At 44.0% G+C, this 21,973-nt stretch overlaps 1 protein-coding gene across 1 annotated transcript in view; it reads left to right on the forward strand.

The window, feature by feature from the left end:
* The window catches only part of ECE2 (endothelin converting enzyme 2), a 61,139-nt gene that overhangs the window by 32,661 nt on the left and 6,505 nt on the right, over positions 1-21,973 (forward strand). Inside the window, exons 4-15 of the mRNA XM_075268453.1 lie at positions 4,279-4,494; positions 6,061-6,185; positions 7,047-7,193; positions 9,601-9,666; positions 9,863-10,051; positions 10,146-10,288; positions 14,982-15,096; positions 17,305-17,415; positions 17,511-17,609; positions 18,951-19,028; positions 21,319-21,422; positions 21,814-21,924. Coding sequence (XP_075124554.1) covers positions 4,279-4,494; positions 6,061-6,185; positions 7,047-7,193; positions 9,601-9,666; positions 9,863-10,051; positions 10,146-10,288; positions 14,982-15,096; positions 17,305-17,415; positions 17,511-17,609; positions 18,951-19,028; positions 21,319-21,422; positions 21,814-21,924 — 1,504 coding nt within the window. The remainder of the gene's footprint in view (positions 1-4,278; positions 4,495-6,060; positions 6,186-7,046; positions 7,194-9,600; positions 9,667-9,862; positions 10,052-10,145; positions 10,289-14,981; positions 15,097-17,304; positions 17,416-17,510; positions 17,610-18,950; positions 19,029-21,318; positions 21,423-21,813; positions 21,925-21,973) is intronic.

A 21,973-nucleotide genomic window follows, 5' to 3' on the forward strand; every position in this document is an offset into this window, starting at 1 on the left:
GGCCCTCTTCGGAGATGCTCCGCCTGATGGAGGGCGAATGGAGGCACCCGGAGAGATCCTTTGCGCCATCCACACGCTTCAAGGCACTTTTTCCCGTCTCTGAGAGTCAACTAAAGGCGTGGGGTCCCCCGCCAAAGGTGGACGTCGCCGTGGCCAAGTTATCAAGGCGCTCCATCCTTCCATCAGAGGACGGCTCGGGCCTCAGGGACCCCATGGATCGCCGAGTCGAAGGATCTTTGAGGCGTGTATATTCGTCCGCCTCTGCCCAGGCCTCTTTGGGCATGGTCGCGAATGAGGTAGCAACTGGCTTACGCGCAGAACTGTCATCCCTGGCCAAGGACATCGATTCCGACGTGGATCGTGATGATCTCCTCGCGGCAGTGTCCGACATCACGCTGTTGGTGGATCACCTGACAGAAGCTACCCATTTTCAGACCCGTCTGGCGGCTAGATCCATGGCACTGGCTACTGTGGCTCGCCGACCCCTATGGCTGAAGCCCTGGAAGGCTGACCTTACTTCCAAAAATAGCCTCTGTGGTCTCCCCTTTGAGCCCGGACGGCTGTTCGGAAGGGAGCTCGACCACATCATGGAAGGCTGGGCCGACTCTAAGAGCAAGAACCTGCCACAGCCCCTTGAAGGTCGGAGTACCTCCTTTCGAGGAAGAGGCACTCGAAGAGGCACCAGAGGCCAGCGGCGATCCGGGAAAGGAAGAGGTCGGGGCTCATCTCGTGGCCGTAAGAATGCCCCCTTCTAATTCCCTCTCAGTACACACCCCCCTTCCTACTCCCCCCCCCCTCCCCTGGGGTGGGCGGTCGTCTTTCCCACTATGTGGAGGCCTGGCGGCAGAATATTCGGGACCCCTGGGTCATCCAGATGATCCAGGAAGGTTATAAAATTAATTTTGTTTCCCAGCCGCCAGAGAAGATGGTAAGAACCCGCCCTCTTCAGGGCCCCAAACAACTTCATCTGGAGAGATTGATTCAGGAGTACGTGGACAAGGCCGCGCTAGAGATGGTTCCTCGCGCAGAACAAGGCACAGGCGTCTACTCTCCAGTCTTCTTGGTCCCCAAGCCATCAGGCGAGTGGCGTATGATCATCGATCTCAGGTATCTGAATCACTTCATCCGCAGGCTGCGGTTTCGCATGGAAACCATAAGGTCAGTACTACGTTTCATGCACCCTGGAGATCACTTCGTCACTCTGGACTTGAAGGACGCCTACCTCCACGTACCCATCTTTCTGGCACACCGAAAGTTCCTAAGGATTGCCGTAGACATACAGGGGAAAGAGGCGCACTTCCAGTTCGCAGCCCTCCCGTTCGGCATATCCTCCGCCCCCCACACCTTCACAAAGGTCATAGCTCCGGTCGCTGCCGCCCTGCGCCTTCAAGGCATATTCATAGTCCCGTACCTGGACGACTGGCTTCTGAAGGCTCATTCAAAGGAGGTTCTTACCACGCAGGTGCAGACCGTCGTAGCTCTACTAGACAAGCTGGGGTGGCTAGTAAACTGGCAGAAGTCAGTGATGGTGCCATCAACACAAGTTCAGTTCCTGGGACTTATTCTAGACTCTCTCAACATGACGGTTTCTCTACCCTCTCCTCGCAAAAGGAAAATTGCTCGGGCGGCACATCATTTGTCTTTCACACGGAAGGTCACCATCAGGACAGCGATGAAGGTCCTCGGATTGATGTCCGCTGCCCTAGATGCAGTTCCTTGGGCCCTATGGCATATGCGCCCTCTACAGAACGAGATCTTGAGAGTCTGGAATCACAGTCCTTCAGGTTTACAGAAGCCAATCCAGTTAACCATCAGCACCCGGCAAACCTTGCCCTGGTGGACCCATCTGCGAGATGGGAAGTCCTCGGTCCAGCCCGCCTGGACCCTGTTGACTACAGATGCCTCCCTCACAGGCTGGGGAGCTCATCTGGGGGAGACCCCGGTTCAAGGTACATGGAATCAGCGGGAGAGGACGCACTCATCCAACTGGCGCGAGCTTACCGCAGTTCATCGAGCCCTTCTGTCATTTGCACCACTTCTACGAGGGAAAGCGGTCAAAGTAAGATCAGACAATCTGACGACAGTCCACTATATCAACAAGCAGGGAGGAACCAGGTCCCCCTCACTCATGCAAGTCACCAACCTGATCTTCTCCTGGGCAGAACGAAACCTCTCCCAGCTGGCCGCGGTACATATCCAGGGCCGCCTGAACATCCTAGCGGATCAACTCAGCAGAGGCCGGCCGACCGCAGGCGAATGGTCCCTGAATCAGGACATCTTCCACTACCTGACCAGGAGGTGGGGTCTCCCCGAGGTGGATCTGATGGCCACCCAACACAATGCCAAAGTAGAAAGGTTTTGCTCCCTGTACCGGGAAGACAACCCTTTGGCTGTGGATGCCCTGTCAATACCATGGAGGTTCGAACTGGCATACGTGTTCCCTCCCATCCCGATGATACCGAAGGTATTGGCGAAACTCAGGCAGGACCAGACTTCGGCAATAGTGATCATGCCGTTCTGGCCAAAAAGGGCATGGTTCACCGACCTTATCCTTATGAGTCGGGGGAACTACTGGAGGCTTCCACCAGTCAGGAACCTGGTGTCACTGAACAGTCGGCCGTGCCTGGGCCTAGACAAATTCAACCTTACTGCCTGGAGGCTAACCGCGCCATACGCTCAGACAGAGGATTGTCCCAGGGAGTGCTAAGTACCTTAGCCCATTCAAGAGCAGAGGCAACCAATCAGAGCTACCAAAGGATCGCCCGGATATTCCGAGATTGGTGTACAGGCAGCCACCGCGATCCAGACAGAGATGCAGTCCTAGAGTTCTTACAGAACGGCTTGGAGAGAGGACTAGCACCTGCCACCCTCAAGGTTCAAGTGTCAGCTCTATCTGCTCTCCTGGAGACACGGTTATCACAAGATCCTCTTGTCAAACAGTTCCTTAGGGGGGCTGCCAGGCTCCGCCCCCAGGTACGGCCCCCTGTCCCCAGGTGGGACCTGGCCGTGGTTCTACAAGGGCTATGTGCGCCCCCCTTCGAACCATTATCTGAAGTGGACTGGAAGTACCTGTCATTTAAAGTGACCTTTCTGTTGGCAATAACCTCCGCCAAGAGGGTTGGCGAATTGCAGGCTCTAGCAGCCTCCGAACCTTTCATAACTTTCTTTCCTGACAGAGTACAGCTAAGGTTCGTCCCAGGATTCTTGCCGAAGGTACCCACACTTCAGAACACCAATCAAGTGATCACCCTACCGGTCTTCTTTCCCTCCCCTGCCACTGAGCAGGAGGAGAAGCTACACACCCTGGATCTGGTAAGAGCACTACGTATCTACCTGGATCGTACAGCACCGTTCCGAAGATCAGAGAATCTTCTGGTTAATGTGTTTGGCCACAATAGAGGCGCTAAAGCATCAAAGGTAACCCTGTCTAGATGGATCAGAGAAGCTATCATCTGTTCCCTACGGGCTCAGAATCTTCCTGTTCCAGATTTCCTACGAGCCCATGCCACCCGATCAGTGGCGACATCATGGGCAGAGACACGGTTCCTCTCTCTAGAGCAGATATGTGCTGCAGCCTCTTGGAGCTCACAGCTGACTTTTGCCAAACACTACAGATTGGATTGGCGTACGGCCGATGCTACAGCATTTGGGCACTCCATCTTGGCATCAGCCTGCCAGGAGGTCCCGCCCTAGGGGAGATAATACTTGCTAAATCCCCAGTTGTGCTGCTGTTGGGCGTAGGGGGAAAGAAAGATTATGAATGATAATCTGTTTTCCCTTAGCCCAAACAGCAGCACAAGGCTCCCTCCCTAAGAGGTGCTATTGTACAGATTTTGTGTATGTGTGTGTAGCTCTTGGCATAGATTGCTCTGTATATCATACTTGTTACTAACACAAGGGAGGAGCAGGTCTTCCGGCCTCTTATAGAGGTCAAAAGCTGTTAGGTAATTAAAAATTCCACCTGTCCTAACAGCTCATAGGGGCAGGAATACCCCAGTTGTGCTGCTGTTTGGGCTAAGGGAAAACAGATTATCATTCATAATCTTTCTTTTATATATCTCTGCAATCGACAATGCAGTTTGTATAGTGACATTGCTCTCCATTTTCTATACCTCCTGCTCATTTTTCTGTAGTTCTTTTCCACATCCTCCTGATGCCTTTTTGATGTCAAGAGTTATATATAACATTAGGTGTAGTCTTTTTTTGCAATTATATCATTCTGTCCATGATACTGTGTTTTAATAAACATTACATTCTGTTGTGCTGTCTCATTGTCAGACAAGTCCCGATCACTGTGTCTCTCAGAGGCCTGCGTTTCTGTAGCTGGACGTATACTTGATTCTCTGGACAGAGATGTGGACCCGTGTCAAGACTTCTATCAGTACTCCTGTGGGGGTTGGATGAAAAGAAACCCATTGCCCGATGGTAGATCAAGATGGAATACTTTTAACAGTATATGGGATCAGAACCAGGCTGTACTGAAACATATACTTGGTGAGAATGCTAAAAAATGTTATTTCATAATTGTTGTAAAGAAAGGAATATACAACTTTGAAGCCCATATGCATGAATTAAAAATATCCTATCCTACCCTATCTATACAAACATAAGTATTATCAAGAATACAAAAAATGATTAAAAAAAAGAGAAAATCAAGGTCAAAATTTGTAGATCAATGGCTTCAAAAGTTAGTCTAGACAGTCTTATGATACCCCAGAATCAAGTTTACACCGTTTAACTATTAGTCCTGGGCCCCATGTGTTGTAAATTGCAGCGTTGTACAGGCCCTGCAAAGTGTCGAATATAGGGAGATAGTGCCTCAGTCATGCAGCCCACTAGGGGGCGCTATATGGTGGTCTCTCCCTAAGGAGTGACAATATCCCCTTAACCTGGTTTGAAGCCTCTCACCTCTGCCAAGTTAGTCTTCTCTGCGCCGGGCTGAAGAGATCCAATCAGATCGAAACAGCTGTCCTCAGCTGAGAGACTGACTTGGTAAAATCCCACATCATTGCAGCAAAGGCCTCTGGGAAGGTTGGACATGATGTTAAAGGGAGTGCCCTCTAGTGGCCTGCATGACTGAGGCACTGTATATTAACATCATGGGAGACAGATTTGCATATTCTTCCCAACATCAGTCAGTAATCAGTAATGGTGCCAAGAAAATCTTCTCACAGCCGTACATCAATAGAACAAAAATTCTGGCACGCAAATATAGCTTCCAAAATATCCAAAATTTATTTTATCCTATAAATACAAAACATTTCGGTCCATACCTGGACCTTCATCAGTTTATTGGATGAGGGAAATATAGGCAGGCATAGCATGGAAGCCATCAGGTATAGGCAGGAGTATGTGACATTTACTTGATGGCTTCCATTCTTATGCCTGCCTATATTACCCTCATCCGATAAACTGATGAAGGTCTGGGTATGGACCAAAATGTTTTGTATTTGTGGATGAAATACATTTTGGATAGAGGGTCAGAGCAAAAAAGCGCTGCGGAAAAACATGGTGATAGCATATCACGGTCTTTCCCATAGCACTTTTCACAGAAATCGATTTGATTGCTAGATTTGTGGGATTTAACCTTAGACAGTATTAGTAAATCCATCTACAATGTTTAAAATTTTCATGTACTAAGAAAAATGGTAAGGCAGGGTTCACACTAGCGTCAGTGTCCGACAGCTTGAAAAATCGGACATCTTTGTGAACGGATACTTAAGGACAGACACAGACTGTAAAGAACACACATGATGTCCCATTTAAATCAATGCAAAATGTAATGGACACAGCTAATGTCCAATGCTAATGCTAAAGATTTTGCGCGGACATTAGCATCGGACACTATCTGTCGGACACCGACACTAGTGTGAACGCCCCCTAACAAGATACATTTTGCATACGAATAGAAAACAGGGTAGCTGTAGAGGTGGTATCAGGTGGAAGACTGCATATGTAGATATATATTCTGTATCTTGGAGACCTCAATCTATCTTATGCCGAGTGTGCTAATAACAGACATTGCCTAATACTTAATTACTATATTTCTTCTTAATTCAGAGAATGCTACATTTAACTCTAGCAGTGAGGCGGAGATGAAGACACAGCGGTTTTATCTCTCCTGTCTAAAGGAGCAGAAAATTGAGGAGCTGAAAGAAAAACCTCTGACTGACCTCATAAAGAAGGTGACATGCTGGCTTTCACACATATACTCTGTGGACTTTTTTTTTTCTTACTTCTTTCTATAAAAACTAAAAAAAAGTCTTAAATAATTGCTGCTTTTACTGTCTTCAGTCCACAACCTTAAATGGGTTGTGCTGTAATGAACACCTATCTCCTATCCACAGGACAGGAGATAAGTGTCCAATCACCGGGGGACTGATTTCCAGATCCCCAGTAATCAGGAGAATGGGACTGAAAGTCCCCCTAAAGCCCCTCCTTGTGAATGGAGCACCAGTGCTCTTACGTGACGCACTCCATTCACTAATCTGGGACTGCTGGGACCGTAATCTCTGGCACTCGCAATCCATTCACAAGGAGGCTTTATGGGGAATTTCAGTCCGCCCCATCCTCTAAATCACTGAGGGACCCAGCAGTTGCACCCCCAGTGATCGGACACTTATCCTTTTCCTGTAGATAGGGAAAAAGTGTCCACAACAGCACAACCCTTTAAAGGAATTGTGCCATTATGGACCCTACAAAGTAAACAAACATGGCTGAAGAAAGCTTCTATCATTGTTTTTACTTTGCAGTGAATGGGAAATGCCGCCAGATACATGGGACCATATCTGTATCTGTCACTGTATTGCTGTTAATGTCCATTCATGTCATCTGAAGGACATGTATAATGGTAGTGTGAGCATCCCCTACAATATCTGCATGAGGAATATTATATATTGATAAAATATGTTTGTTTTTTTACTGCTGTTATGAAGCTGAAATGGTAACACTGAATCTTTTTTATTTGCCACTTAGTTTGCCTCTTTTACACCAATTGTTCTTTATTTGTAATGTCCAGGGTTTGTTAATGTCTTTTGTACATTAAGGTGGGCGGATGGAATGTCTCAGGAAACTGGCGGGGTGATAATTTTATGGCTGTGCTTAAGACTGTCTCAGGGACCTACAGAGCGACCCCATTCTTCAGTGTCTTTGTAAGCGCAGACTCAAAGAGCTCGAACAGCAACATAATCCAGGTAAACACAATATGGAAAGAGCGGAAAAGGTCAGCATTTCATAAATAGCTGGTCAGGGTGGTAAACTTTTTTGCTGTGGATTTCACCACAAATCCACCACAAAATTGTACATGCATTATGACGCATCAGCTATAGTAGCAGCATAATGTAAATCCTGCAGCATGGCCTCAAAATCTCTATTCATATATATGCTATTATATAATGCTGAAGATTTTCAGTTTGATCAATTCATCATTTACCACCTTTTCAGCCTGTGCTGTATATATAAGATATGTGTGGGAGGTTATTAACACAAACTGCTCTACAGGTATGATGCAGGAATAACATGAGCTCTGGAAGTAAACCCACACCATAAGCAAAAGCCTGGAATGGGCGACCGTGTAACCCTTTAGATGCTGCACAATTAATTACTAAATTACTAAAGTAATAAAAAATGATTAAATGTAATCATGTCAAATCAGAAGCATATGACAATACAAGTAAACAAGCACAGTAAATGCGGTACAAACTTGCAGATTTCAAATAACATAAACATATAATAAAGAATGTGTTTAAATGATTAATTTCTTCTCATTAAAGGCTTTCCTGCAATTACAAATTATGGCATATTAAAGGACATGCTATAATTTCCAGGTTAGGGGGATTTAACTGCTGGTATCCCCACTGTTCTTTAGAACGAAAACTCCACAGCAGAAATTTTCACTAAACAACAGTGCTCCATCCACCCAGTGTGCAGTAAACTGTAACATTCACATGCATTTCCATGATGTACCAGCCTGTTGAAGGGGCCTTAGCAGTCCCGAAAGCTTGCAATCTGTCATAATTTTTTGTTAGCCATTCAAAAAGTATCAATTACTGAGGAGTCAACTTCACATGCATTTCCCTGCACGCCAAATGTATTAGGATGCCACTGTGTAGGGAAGAAGCTGAAGAAACCTCGGTCCTTTCATTCCCAGGTTCGGAGGGATCCCTGAGGTCAGATCTTCATTGATTATAATGTTATCTCAAGTTATATGCTGAAACACACCTTTAAACATAGATAATATACGAGCCCTCCAGAAGGGGATGAGGTTATAAATGTATAGAGGAGCAAAAGATAGAGCAGATTATTTCTAGGAGACGCCATAAGATAGTCTATGATTAGTGTAGAACAGTATCATTGTCAGGATTATATAATTACTAAGGTAATCTCCAGAAAACTGCAGATGGCAGGGAGAGAAAATGGGCTTTGAGGATAAGAGAAATGTTGGAGTAGAAGTTTAAAGTATGAGGTTGGAAAGGTGGCAAAGTTTATATCATTAAGGCTGGGACTCAGCGAAAATGCCGTGGTATTCTGAGATTCTGGCTAATAGCATTCACATATTGCAGAAATATATCCACAGCGGAACTGCTGCGATTTCAAAAAACATTTCGTTTTTTGTAAATCGTGGCATGTTGATTATACCTATGTAAACGCTAGTGTTTTCCGTTTAGGTATAATAGGAACAGAAAGTTTGCAGAGGAAGACTGTGTGGACTTTCTGCGAAACGCGCTGCAGAAAAAAAAGCAATGCGTTTCTGCTGCAGTCTTTTCCACAGTGCTTTTTGGCTAAGGTTCAGTATGCGGGGCTTTAACCTAGAGGGTAACTGAGTTTTCATCAAATTTTAAATATGTGCAGGGTCTTGCTGGCTAGTCTGTTCTATGACTGTATAAGACTTCATACATGGTGTCCCATTAGTATTTGGAGCTAATGTCCCCATTTTGGCTGAAGCACATTTTGCATTTTACTTTGAGGCTGTGAGCATGTACAGTAAGTAGCAATTTGCCCCCTCCCCTCTCCATTTTAACTAATTTGGTTTGTTTACATTCAATTTTGCCAGGAGTAAATGTACAAGAACAAATAAACAGCTGAGAAAAACCCAAATGAGCATAATACAAGAGATCCAGGATCACTAAACTACAAAGATACCCACTACAGCCCCTCTTATCTGTATTCACTGTGTGAAGAGAGAACTCCTCCACTTCACCTCACTGTCTTTACGTCTTGCTCATCTAATGTATCTAGGGACGTACTTCCCTGGTAACAGAAGGAAGACAAATAGTGGCAGGAGCTTTTTTTTCAGGCAAAAAGCAGCATAATGTATAATTAAAGTACATTACATGATGTTCCAGAATCACATAAACTATGAAATGTGGCTAAGTTGTTGAAGAAGTTAGTAACCATGCAAGTTAAGGCTGAAAAGGTTGGATAGGGAATGTAATAGTAGAGAACCGGACTTGAAATTGAGATGGATGGAAAGAGTGGCAGTGATTCAATATGCAATGCAAAACTTAATAATATTAAGATGTTACATATAGCAGTCAAATATTTACTGGTAAATATTAGTACACAACATTGTTTTACCTTAGACACCTCTTTCTTCTCCAGGTAGATCAATCTGGGCTCTTTCTTCCATCAAGAGATTATTATCTAAACAGGACAGCTAATGGGAAGGTCAGTCACATGTCAATTATGCTTTTCATGTCTTCAAGCCAAGCTTATTCTCCATTGATATAACTGCAATGAATTATGATTTGTGATCCGGCATATATTTTCAGTATGTCTAGTATTTTATCATTTTGCACCCACTAATAGACAAACTAGTCACTTTTTCAGTAGTACAGCAGATGAATGATTTCTCTGTTCCCAGGTCCTTGCTGCATACCAGCAGTACATGGTAGATGTCGGGATGCTGCTTGGGGGCTATCCTGGCTCAGTTGAAATACAGATGACCCAGATTCTGGAGCTTGAAACCTTGTTAGCCAATCTCACAGTTCCACAAGATGAGCGTCGAGATGAAGAAAAGATCTATAATCGTATGACAGTGGCCGATCTGCAGGTGAGTTCTTGAAAGCTTGTGTTCTGAATGTCAATAAGAGGGATTTCCCTGTTCACATTATTGATGGCCTATTGACTGTCTAATATTTTTACAGTATCTTTCACCTGCATTTGACTGGATGGATTATTTGTCCTTTGCTCTCTCACCTTTGGAGATTAATGACACAGAACCTGTGGTGGTTTATGGCAAGGAATATCTACAGCAAGTGTCAGAGCTAGTAAACAACACCGACCCAGTGTAAGAGACTGTTACTATGTGCTATGTAATATAAAACCAGTTATGATTCAAAATTAAATTTCCATAAACGTCCAGTATTCTAAATTATGAAGAGGTTGTCATGGATTAAAAAAAAACAAAAAAAACTAAAAGGCTTATAATAAAAAAATAACTACCTGGTAAATCCCTGTCATTGCAATGGCTCCACTCCCGTAATCCCATGATTACATGTCATAAAGTCACATGGCTAATGCAGGCAAAAAGTGGTGATGTCAGCAGAACTCCACGGAGGCCAGTAATTGGTTGACATGATCAGTGGATGTACATGATATCATCGCTGCAGTACAAGTAAGATATGACCATCGGGAACCATTAAACTAGCAATGGTGGAGAAACCAGGGATATACCAGTAAAAATAATAAAAATAAACAGTTAATTCAAGTAATAACAAAGGGTTTTCCATCTTATAAAGAGATGTCATGTTGCTACATTATGCCATTACTTTCTGATTGGTCAGTGCTTCAGTTTCCAATGGCTATGTGCTTGGAAAACTTTAAAGTGTACACTGTGCAAAAGCAGCACTGTGGCACCTTCATTCTTTGGTTTGGTGCGGGTCCCCAAAGTCAAACCAGCCCCAATTCGAAGGTAATGGCATATTTAAGGCGGTTGGTGGATATGACCGAGATGCAAAACGGACGTGAAAAATATCCATTTATCACAGCTGTCTTGCAACAGATGGGCACCCGTCTTCATGGATCTCCATACATTTCATGCATGGAGGGATCCGTGAAAACATCCAAACATAAACCTGACTTACTATATATCTTGATAGTCTGTGACAATTGTCAAAATAACGCTCAAGAGAAAAGCCCCCATTCACTGACAGTGAAATTAATACTGCTGTGTGGTGTCCAATAAACAAACGGATGTCACAAGGCCAGTTTTCAGTGTCACGTGAATGGAGCCTTAAGCTGAGGTCCCACATTATGAAAAAGCTGCTTTTATTTTGTTGCAGATTTTGCTGCAGTTTTTGAGTCAAAGTCAAGAGTGGCTTGAAAAGGAATAGGAACTATAAATGAAGCACGTATACTTCCCTCTTTCTGTTAAATCTACTCCAGGCTTTGGATAACAAAAAAAGAGCAAATTCGTCAACCAAAAAGCAGCATTTACGCACATTGGGGCCTTAGCCTAAAACCTCTTTATTTCCTAAGGGAATCCTATTTTTTAATACACATTACATTAATGGCATAAGCTAAATTAGCAACAAAATAAAATAAAACTTTTAATCGAATTTGTTAAAAACAGCAATCTTCTAGAAACAGCCCTTTATGACACAGGTAATTACCACTGAATATAGGTTTGTCAGCGGCAAAGGGTAAGTGTCCATCACCTTCACAGTACTGGCATCCACCATCAAGGCGCCAGGAACTGCGGTTTTAACCGCAAGCTAGGGCATCTAGGCTTGCAAACTCTCATCATACTTACCTTGCTCTCCTGATGAATAGAGAAACGCCGCGTTAAGAGTCATACACCATTGAGGGTCCCACTACTGACTGCCGTCACGAGGGACCGGGAATTACAGAGGATCACCGTGCTCGACTGATTGCCAAATGGATAAACTTTATTTTCATTAAAAGCACACACTACGCGTTTCGGGCTGGGTGCCCTTTTTCAAGTGTAAAAGTTTGCTTTCGTCTTAGCTGGATGCATGTGTCACATGCTGTTTCTTGACTCGTGGCGGAACCCCCCCCATTTTGAAGTGGTTCAAAGCTATATACAATGGTTGTACATACAACCTCCTAAAGGTGAGAAGCTTTTTTCACTTACCTGTTCATTTATACATACGGTACTTCACCATATGCAGCTCGGTGCTGTTCTTTGTTTTTATCTTTAAACTACTGACTGCCGGTCTGGGCTCTGGGAACACCTCTTCCACCGGTGTTGTAATCCCTTTTATTTGCCCTTTTTTTTTTTTTCCGTGACTTTGTATTTTGGGGGAGACCCAGGATTTTTCTAGAGAGGTGATCCATTATTAATTTTATAGTCAAAGACAGCCTATTTTTTGCCCGACACTATCCCGGACGGGGCTTTGTCTGACACCTCATTGTTTCCACTCCCTGGGGGTTAGTACACTATACAAGTATATGGGTGTGAATATACCCAAACTATTTACTCCCTGGTTGTGGTAACACTTATCTGCTCACTTACCCTTTGCCGCTGACAAACCTACCTTGTTTCCCCGAAAATAAGACAGTGTCTTATATTAAATTCTCAGCCTAAATATAGGACATGTCTTATTTTCGGGGGGATGTCTTATGGAGCGGGGGACAACCCGCTCCATAAGAAATGCAGGAGGTTAGGGGAGGGGGGGGGGGAGGTAGGCTACTTACCTTCCCCAACTTCATAGCAGCGCTAGTGATTGCGGCGGTGGAAGTGGTAGGCAGGGCTTAGCGAGGATGCCGGCAGTTGCCGGAGAGCCTCACTTTGTGGGCATTGCAGCCAGCTGAATGCTGTGCACTGTGTTCCATGTGCACAGGAAAGCCGGCTGCTGCCTCTGCTGTGATACTGGCTGCTGTGGGATGAGCTGCGAGAGCCAAATCCCCGCAGCACAGGGGTCTCAAACTCAACTCAGCATGTGGGCCGCAGAGCAAGATCCCAGCCAGTCGGCGGGCCGCACCGCGGCAAATTTAGCTCCACCCACTTTTATGTTGACTCCGCCCATTCCTTTTTCATGTGCCCCCACACTGTATAATCCTCCTACAGTCAGCCGTAAACTATATGTCCCCCCTCCATCTTTCCCCCAGTTACATATACACCCTTCATCTGCCCCCAGATTCATGTCCCTCCATCTCTGCCCCCAGATTCATGTCCCCTCCATCTCTGCCCCCAGATTCATGTCCCTCCATCTCTTCCCCCAGATTCATGTCCCTCCATTTCTGCCCCAGTGTCATGCCGTTCTCCCCCCTCCCTTCGTCTGCCTCCAGTGTCATGGAGCCCCTTCATTCCACCTCAATGTTTAAAGAGGACCTTTCACTATTTTGCCCACAGGCAGTTCTATATACTGCCGAAAAGCTGACAGTGCGCTGAGTTCAGTGCACTGTCGGCTTTCCCGATGTGGGCCCAGTGTGAAGAGCTTACGGTCCGGTACCGTAGCTCTTCTATGGTCAGAAGGGTGTTTCTGACACTCAGTCAGAGACGTCCTTCTTCACAGCACAGCCAATCGCGCTGTATAGAGAGTCGGGAGGAACGCCCCCTCCCTCTGCTCGCAGTACTCGTCCATACAGGGAGGGAGGGGGGAGTTCCTCCCCGCTCCACAGTACAGCGCGAGTGTCAGAAACGCCCTTCTGACCATAGAAGAGCTACGGTACCGGACCGTAAGCTCTTCACACTGGGCCCACATCGGGAAAGCCGACAGTGCTCTGAACTGAGTTCACTGTCAGCTTTCCGGCAGTATATAGAACTGCCTGTGGGCAAAATGGTGAAAGGTCCTCTTTAACACACAAAAAAACACTTATACTCACCATCCAACGCTCCCCCGCCGCGCTCTGCAGTTTCACTAATAGACCTGTAGGCGCGATGTGATGATGTGACGTCATCACATCGCACCTATATGTCCACTAGCCGGAATGTAGCGGATAGTGGATATACTCATCTCGCAATATATTCAACTCGGATCTGGCGTCCCTAGGCTTGTGCGGGCCGCACAAAATTGTTCGGGGGGCCGCATGCGGCCCGCGGGCCGCGAGTTTGAGACCCCTGCCGCAGCATATGCACAGCAGCCATCTCACAGCATATCCTACAGCAGAAGGGACAGTGGATACATCCTACGGTATCACAGCAGAGGCAGCAGCCGGCTTTCCTGTGTACACAGAACATCGCACACAGTGTTGTGCTGCAATGGTTTTTGGGTGATGCCTTATTTTCAGGGGGTGCCTTATATTAGGCAATTAAATAGAAACCTCCCCCATGCCTTATTTGACCTATTTTCGGAGAAACACGGTGTATTCAGTGGTAATTACCTCTGTCATAAAGGGCTGTTTCTAGTAGATTGCTGTTTTTAACAAATTCTATTAAAAGTTATATTTTATTTTGTTGCTAATTTAGCTTATGCCCTTGTATATGTAGCAATTTATACCCAATTTTGAGACATTACATTAATGTTACCATGCTAGATTTCAGCATTCCCATTTTGTTTGAAGTTCATTGCCTTCGGTAAGGTTGATGGAACAGCTGATGGCTGAACAAATATTAATCTTACTGTTACCTTGTGCTGTACTATGCACTGCAAAATGAACACTATTTCTTTATCTATTGGGATAGGTTCACACAGCGGAATTTGTACAGTCTGAAAAATTGAGCGTCAAGAATTTAAAGCTGAATTTTCCTCCTTGACCAAATTCTGCTGTGGAATCCGTGGTGTAATTTGCTATTTTTGCATCAGTCAGGTAGAGTTTCAATGAGAGTTATTTGGCGATAGATTCAGTGGATAACCTGAAAAAAAAAAATCAGCATCTGCCTTCCATTGAAATGAATGGGAGACAGCTTTCAGATAAAATCTGGAGCTGATTTGGGGGTGGTATCTTCCTCAAATTCAGCTCCAAATTCAGCCATGTGAACATACTATCAGTAATTCATTATTTAATCTTCATTTCTCTTTCTTTTCATAAATCTACCTTTATAGTTGCCAGTGAGACCGATTCTCTTTCTCTTACAGTGTACTGAACAATTACTTGATTTGGAACCTTGTCCAGAAGATGTCGCCCAGTCTAGATTCTCGTTTTGAGAAAGCCCAGGACAAACTACTTGAGTCACTTTATGGGGCAAAAAAGGTGCTTTTCTACATTCTGTAATATTTTGTTGTGTTGTATATAGAAAAAATATAGAGAAAAGTTCACCAGCACACTTTCTCTATACAGAGATCAGGTATAATAATTTGTACCTGTTCTGTGTTTTGAACCCACTCCTAGTTTTGGCAAAAATGTGAAGGTGTGGACATTAATGTGAATGGTGACTTGATATCACACCAATAAAATATCAAGCTGAACTGCAACAGTACAGGGCAGTAAGACTTTATATGGGCACTACAGAGAACCTGGTAGGTATTGTGGCTGTGACCAAGCACTGAAGCTACTGTATAAATAATACGAGGGTAGTTTGAAAAGTTTCTGACCTCCACATGTAGATGGCAACACTCGTCAACCAAAATTGGGGAATGTGTTCGCACATGCGTTGGAATGTACTCACAAAAATTTCAGCCATTTTGCACCAGCAGTTTTTCTTTGACAGTCGTTATAGAGAGTTGATGCGAGTAATTTTGTGAAAATGGATAAAATCAAATATCGAGCTGTCATTAGATATTTGTTTTTGAAAGGCAATACGCCTTTGCAAATTAAAGACGAGTTGGACGCTGTGTACGGGGACTCTGCACCATCATGTACCAACGTCAAATTTTGGGCAGCTGAATTTAAACGTGGCCATACCAGCTTGGTTGACGATGAACGTTCGGGACGGCCAAAAACTGTAGCCATGAACGAAAATATTGCTCAGGGCTCGTTCACATCTGCGTTGTAGGGTCCTTATTGCAGGTTTCCGTTTCCTGCATAAAAAAGACGCAGGAGACGGAAGCCTGCAGGAGACTTTCTCACCCATTCATTTGAATGGGTGAGAAAGCTGTCCGGCCGTGCGCGGCAGTGAGCGTTTTGCGCTCTCCGCCGCGAAACCGGGTTTTATAATCCGGACACAGAGTCGGACATGCACTACTCTGTGTCCGGATAAAAAAAATCCGGTTTCGCGGCGGAGAGCCTAAAACGCTCACCGCCGCGCACGGCCGGACCCGGTCTATGGTTTCCGTCTTCTGCCATGCAGAAGACGGAAACCATAGAACGGAGACCCTGAACGCAGGTGTGAACCCAGCGTCAAGTTCACCAAATGGTGTTAGAGAACCATCGAATGAAGGCTAGAGAGATAGCAGAGGCTCTCTAGCACCATTTGGTGAACTTGAGCAATGGTTTCGTTCGTGGTTGCAGTTTTTGGCCGTCCCAAACATTCATTATCAACCAAGCTGGTACAGCCACGTTTAAATTCAGCTGCGTGAACACGTTCCCCAGCTTTGGTTGAGGAGTGTTGCCATCTACATGTGGAGGTCAGAAACTTTTCAGACTACCCTCGTAGGCTAATAAAGAATGAAATATTTCACGCAAGGTTTTTTTCTTCTTTTAGGGTAAATTCCCATGGCAGAAAATGAAGAGGAATTCCTCTTCATTTTCTGCCACCGTTTTTCGGCCGTGATCAACCCGCATCAGGATGCCGGTGCTGATCAGGCCCAGATGAATGGGCCATATCAGCAGGTTAGTCTCGAGCCACTGAATCTGCGGCTCAATCAGCCACTATGTACACAGCTAGATCAAGCAGGATGCTTAATATTTCAGCGTCCTGTTTTTATTTCTGCCTCCCATTGGTTTTAATGGGAGGCAGAAATTGAGTGGAATCTGCCGCGGATTCAAAGACTGAATCCGCAGCAAATTGATCCATGTGAACGTACCCTAAAGGTGTCATATCTTTATTGTTATAACCTAAGAAAATTCATTTTTAGGCCCCATTCACATCTGTAAACCTATACGCATTAAAAAGTGGTTACCTGGGAAACTCGCGGACTCCATAGTGCAAGCAGCACTTTTCTCTCCTCATGTTTCGTGCAGAAGTCGAGCGGAAACCACACAGACCTCATTATAGTCATTATAGTCTTTTGGGTCTGTGTGGTTTCCTTAGGTAACCGCTTTTTAATGCATGTGGGTTTCCGTTCGGGGGGTTCCCAAGCAGACTCCTAAAACGGAAACCCGAACGCAGATGTTAAATGGCACTTATAGTGGTTCCAGTTAGTAAACATTATCCTTATATTATTGGTTGCTCTTTATTTGTTACCTGAACATCTGTGTTTTTTATATATCTATGCTTTATACCATGCATACTATGCATCACTGTGTGCAATATATTCTAACCCTTTTTACCTCTAGACACTCATTGTTTTTTGTTTGCAGTCCTGTACACCTCGCTGGCAGACATGTCTATCTAATACAGATGATACACTTGGTTTTGCCCTGGGATCTCTGTTTGTTAAATCTACATTTGATAAGAACAGTAAAACAATTGTAAGTAAGATCAACCAGAAAGACCAATGTCATTATAACTGGCACATCATAAAAATTATGCGAATAAGATATTTTTGAATTTCACAATTTTTCAGGCAGAACAGATGATTTCTGAGATTCGGTCAGCTTTTGAGTACACGCTGGGAGGCTTAACATGGATGGATGAAAAGACAAGAAGAGCAGCAAAGGAGAAGGTGTTTTACTTAAAAAAAATATCCATTTAATAACAAATTGTTATTGTAACACTTAGGAATTTTACAGAATTTACAAAGATGTCAGCTCTGTACATTGGTTAAACTATTTACAAGGCTACATTATTGGCCAACACTTAAAGGGGTATTCCCATGTACATAATCATATTTATATTTGTAGATAATTAAAAGTTAAACATTTTTGCAAATATAAGTAATTAAAAATTCTACAGAGTTTTAAAGATTTTCTCTAAATATCTTAGTGGTGACAGTCTGTTGTCTTGATCGGTTGCCAATAGTTACGACCACTAATGCAGAAACTTTCTATGGTCTGGGTCTTGTCAGGAACCCAGCCATGATTTTCTAATTGTAGCTGGGTCTGGGTGATCAAGCAGGGACACTATATGTATCAAAAGATATCCCGGCCACAATAAGGAAATCTTAGCTGATTTTCTGACCTTAGAATGGTCCTGCATTCATGGTCATATCCACTGACAACCGATCAAGACAACAGACTGTGACCACAAGATATTTAGAGAAAATCTTTAAAACTCTGCAAAATGTTGAATTACTTATATTTGCAAAAAAGTTTAACTTTTAATTATCTACAAATTTAAAAATAATTATGTACATGGGAATACCCCTTTAATACCGATAACAATTAAGGAAATCACCAATCCAAAACTAGGCTACATCCATACAGTGATAAGATGTATAAAGTAAAGTGCATTTATAAAATACATAACTGTTGAAATAGAGCGGCTGTTAGTGGCAAAGCAAACATAACATTTTTGTACAGAAGTACAAGCTAGAAACAATTGTTTCAGCTCACTATGCAAAAGAACTGTTTGGTGCACCCTGGGCATGACCACATCTTTTGGAGCACTCCTATTCACCTGTGTAAACCATCCAGTTCCACCGTGTAACATAAACCACTCTGGCAAACGTGGCCACTACCCAGGTGCCCTGAACTGATGCTGTCAGTTTGCTTGGTGGCAGGATTGTATTTAGTTGAGATTATGGTGTTGGTAGACTCTCTAATCTTAATTATCTTTTGTACTCACTAATAATATATCTTAACATTTAGAGCAATGTAGGATAAAGTATTCTTTTTAACTATTCTGGATAGTTATGTCCCTATTGCGAAACGTGAAGCAAAGGAGTGCCATAGCTAGGTTTTCCTTAATCCAGGGCAAAAGTTCTATTCACTGTCCTTACTCTAAATGTTTCTTGTTGGCACCAACCCCTTCAACCAACACCTGGGCAAAGGAATATGGCTGAGGGCATCTGTAAAGATTTTTATGCATATAACCAAAAGAAAGTGTCTTTATTTTTTCTTTTTAGGCAGATGCTATATACGACATGATAGGATTTCCTGACTTTATCCTGGACACAAAGGAATTAGATGAAGTGTACGATGGGGTAAGAAACAATTAGTTAAGGAACATACTTTATATACATATAAGACGATATCAACATATATATTAAATTAACATTATTAAAGCTCAGTTATTTGCGTCTGTACATATATATATGTTCTAGCCAAGCAGCCAGATGGATACTTACGCTCCTCAACATTGCAACACCAAAAAGGACAAGGTTAAAGTTATGTAAATTGAGGTGGGGTGAAGATGCAATGTCACTTATTCGTTCATGTACCAGTTGGTCCCACTTGTTGAAAACTGAGAGGGACAGAATTCTTGAACTCAGAGAACTTGGTAGAACTAGGCAGACATGTCAGTTTTGTTCAACGATGTGGGTCCAAGTGGTTTGGGAAATAACAGTGAACTGCAATAACGAACCTTTGCACAGACAGATTAATTAGAAGAATGACACATAGTGATCCATACTGTATTTCAAATGAATTTGAGTGTCACATCCCAAACCTAAGGTGGCAAAGTGTCAACACAAACCCTCAGAAAGTGCTTGCACAACACTGGATAATGAGCAAGCCAGGGCCATTTTAACACATTGGTGGGCCCTGTGCAAAGATCTCATATCACCCCCCTATCACCACCACTTAGAAATACCTGACCTGCTCGAATTATAATGTTGCATCATAGTATAACACCCTTAGTAGCATAGTATAATGGCTCCCTAGTGGCCACATACAATATACCCCTTATAATGTCCCTCTCCAGGTTGCCCACCACAGATTCATGTCCTCCTCTAGATTGGCCCCTACAGATTCATGTCCTCACCCCAGGTTTCCCTCACATTATTACGTATCCCCCCCAGGTTGCCCCCCACAGATTCATGTCTCCCCCACCCCTAAGGTTGCCCTCATAGTATCATGTCCCTTCCCTCTATCATGTCCCTCCACCACCCAAGTTGCCCCCACAGTATCATGTGCTCACCCCAGGTTGCCCCCACAGTATCATGTATCCCTTTTCCTCAGGTTTCCCGCACACTGTCATTCCCCCACAACCCCCAGGTTGCCCCTACAGTATCATGTCTTCACTCAAGATTGCCCCCACAGTATCATGTCCACCCACAGATTCATGTCCCCCTCTAGGTTGCCCCCCACAGACTCATGTCCCCCCACCCCCCAGGGTGTTCCCACAGTATCATGATCCCCCACACCCTCAGGTTGCCCCCACGCTGTTATGTTCCCCTACCCTCCAGGTTGCCCCCACAGTATCATGTCCCCCTTAAGTTGCCTCCACAATTTTGTATTCCCCATTGTATATATCAAAGAAAAAAACAAACATTAATACTTTCCTAGTTCCCCTGTTCACTCCTCTATCTGCTCCTGGAGTCTTCTACGAGCAACAGGTACGATGTAAGTGACATCACTATATCGCGCCTCCTGTTCCCAGGACGCCGGGAGCAAAGAAAGCAGCCATGTGATGAGGTAGGGTGCTGTCTGCTCCCTGCTTCATCACTGTCTGCAACTCATCAGCGTACATAGAATGCCAATGAGTTGAGGTAGCCTGGACAGTGGGACAGCAAATGTCGGACTATCCTACTATTCAAAGGGGGCTCCACTCTCATAGTCTTTCATGGTGTACAGCAATGGAGGTGGGAATAGAGGTCTATTCTCTTCAGCAATGAGTTCTGCTTTTGTCTTGTTCACAATAATAGCAGACCACATGGGCAATGCCATGAAATGGTCTTCACTAGGGAACATCCCACTAGTTCTACTTTCAGGATTATGGTGTGGGGTGGCATAATGTAGTGCACCCCTCTAGTCTTCATTTCAGGTACATTAACAACTTAGCATTAAATTGACTTGGCGATAGAACCAGTGGTACAGCTATTTCTGCAAAGACACAATAATTACAAGTCTTCTTGTACCATGAGCAGTCTCCAAAGCCTAAACATGCTCTTGTGGCCTGCAATATCTCTCAACTTGTTTCCCATCAAGTACATATGAGACGTCATTGGGCAGCAATTGCAAAGGGATTTGTCAGCTGTCAGTCTAGATGAACTGAGTACCTAACAGCATTCAGCATATCAGTCCATTAATAACCTCACTGATAGCATGTCAAGGTGTGTAAGGGCATGAATAATATTAATATGTCTTTCAATCCACTGAGTTCTACAATTCCAAGGCTTTTTTTTTTTCTCTTGGTGTTGCATTCCAATGAGTGTAGATAGATAGATAGATAGATAGATAGATAGATAGATAGATAGATAGATAGATAGATAGATTATATCTGCTTCTCTTTTATCACAGTAAAAGCTTTCAAATGTCTTTTTATTATTTTAGTTTGAGGTGTCCGAGGATTCCTTCTTTCAGAACATGCTGAATTTCTACAATTTTTCAGCTAAACTTATGGCTGAGCAACTAAGAAAACCTCCGAACAGAGAGCAGTAAGTGGACAGTATGATTGTTCTCTTCCACAGAAACATGGGTAAACCTATGTACACAAGAATTAGGAGCCATCAGCACTGAGATGGTCAGCTGGCATTTGCCGGTAATAGGAAAGTGTTAATGCCGTGCTTGTCAATTATAATTTGTTCATTAATTATAATCTTGAATACACCAGGCTCTTGTCCCTTTTAGTAAATGTAAAGCCCACATATGATAATCAGCTGTTATAAACAGCTTGCCTTGGTTCAGTCACAAGTATAGCCTTCGTGCTGGAAATAAAATCCACTACCAGTTGCCTAATAGATTAGTGGCATTCATGAACCATATTTTTAATTAGGAGGTACATAAAGAACTAAGGAGAATTTTGCATATGTCTAATTTTCTCTGCAGATGGAGTATGACACCCCAGACAGTCAACGCTTATTATTTGCCAAACAAGAATGAAATTGTCTTCCCAGCAGGGATCCTCCAGGCTCCGTTCTATGCTCCCACACACCCAAAGTATGTGTGCTCAGCTTTCATACTTATCTCAAGCCAGAATATGGAAATG

Source organism: Leptodactylus fuscus, chromosome 3, assembly GCF_031893055.1.
Source record: "Leptodactylus fuscus isolate aLepFus1 chromosome 3, aLepFus1.hap2, whole genome shotgun sequence".
In the NCBI taxonomy this organism is placed as follows: Eukaryota; Metazoa; Chordata; class Amphibia; order Anura; family Leptodactylidae; genus Leptodactylus; species Leptodactylus fuscus.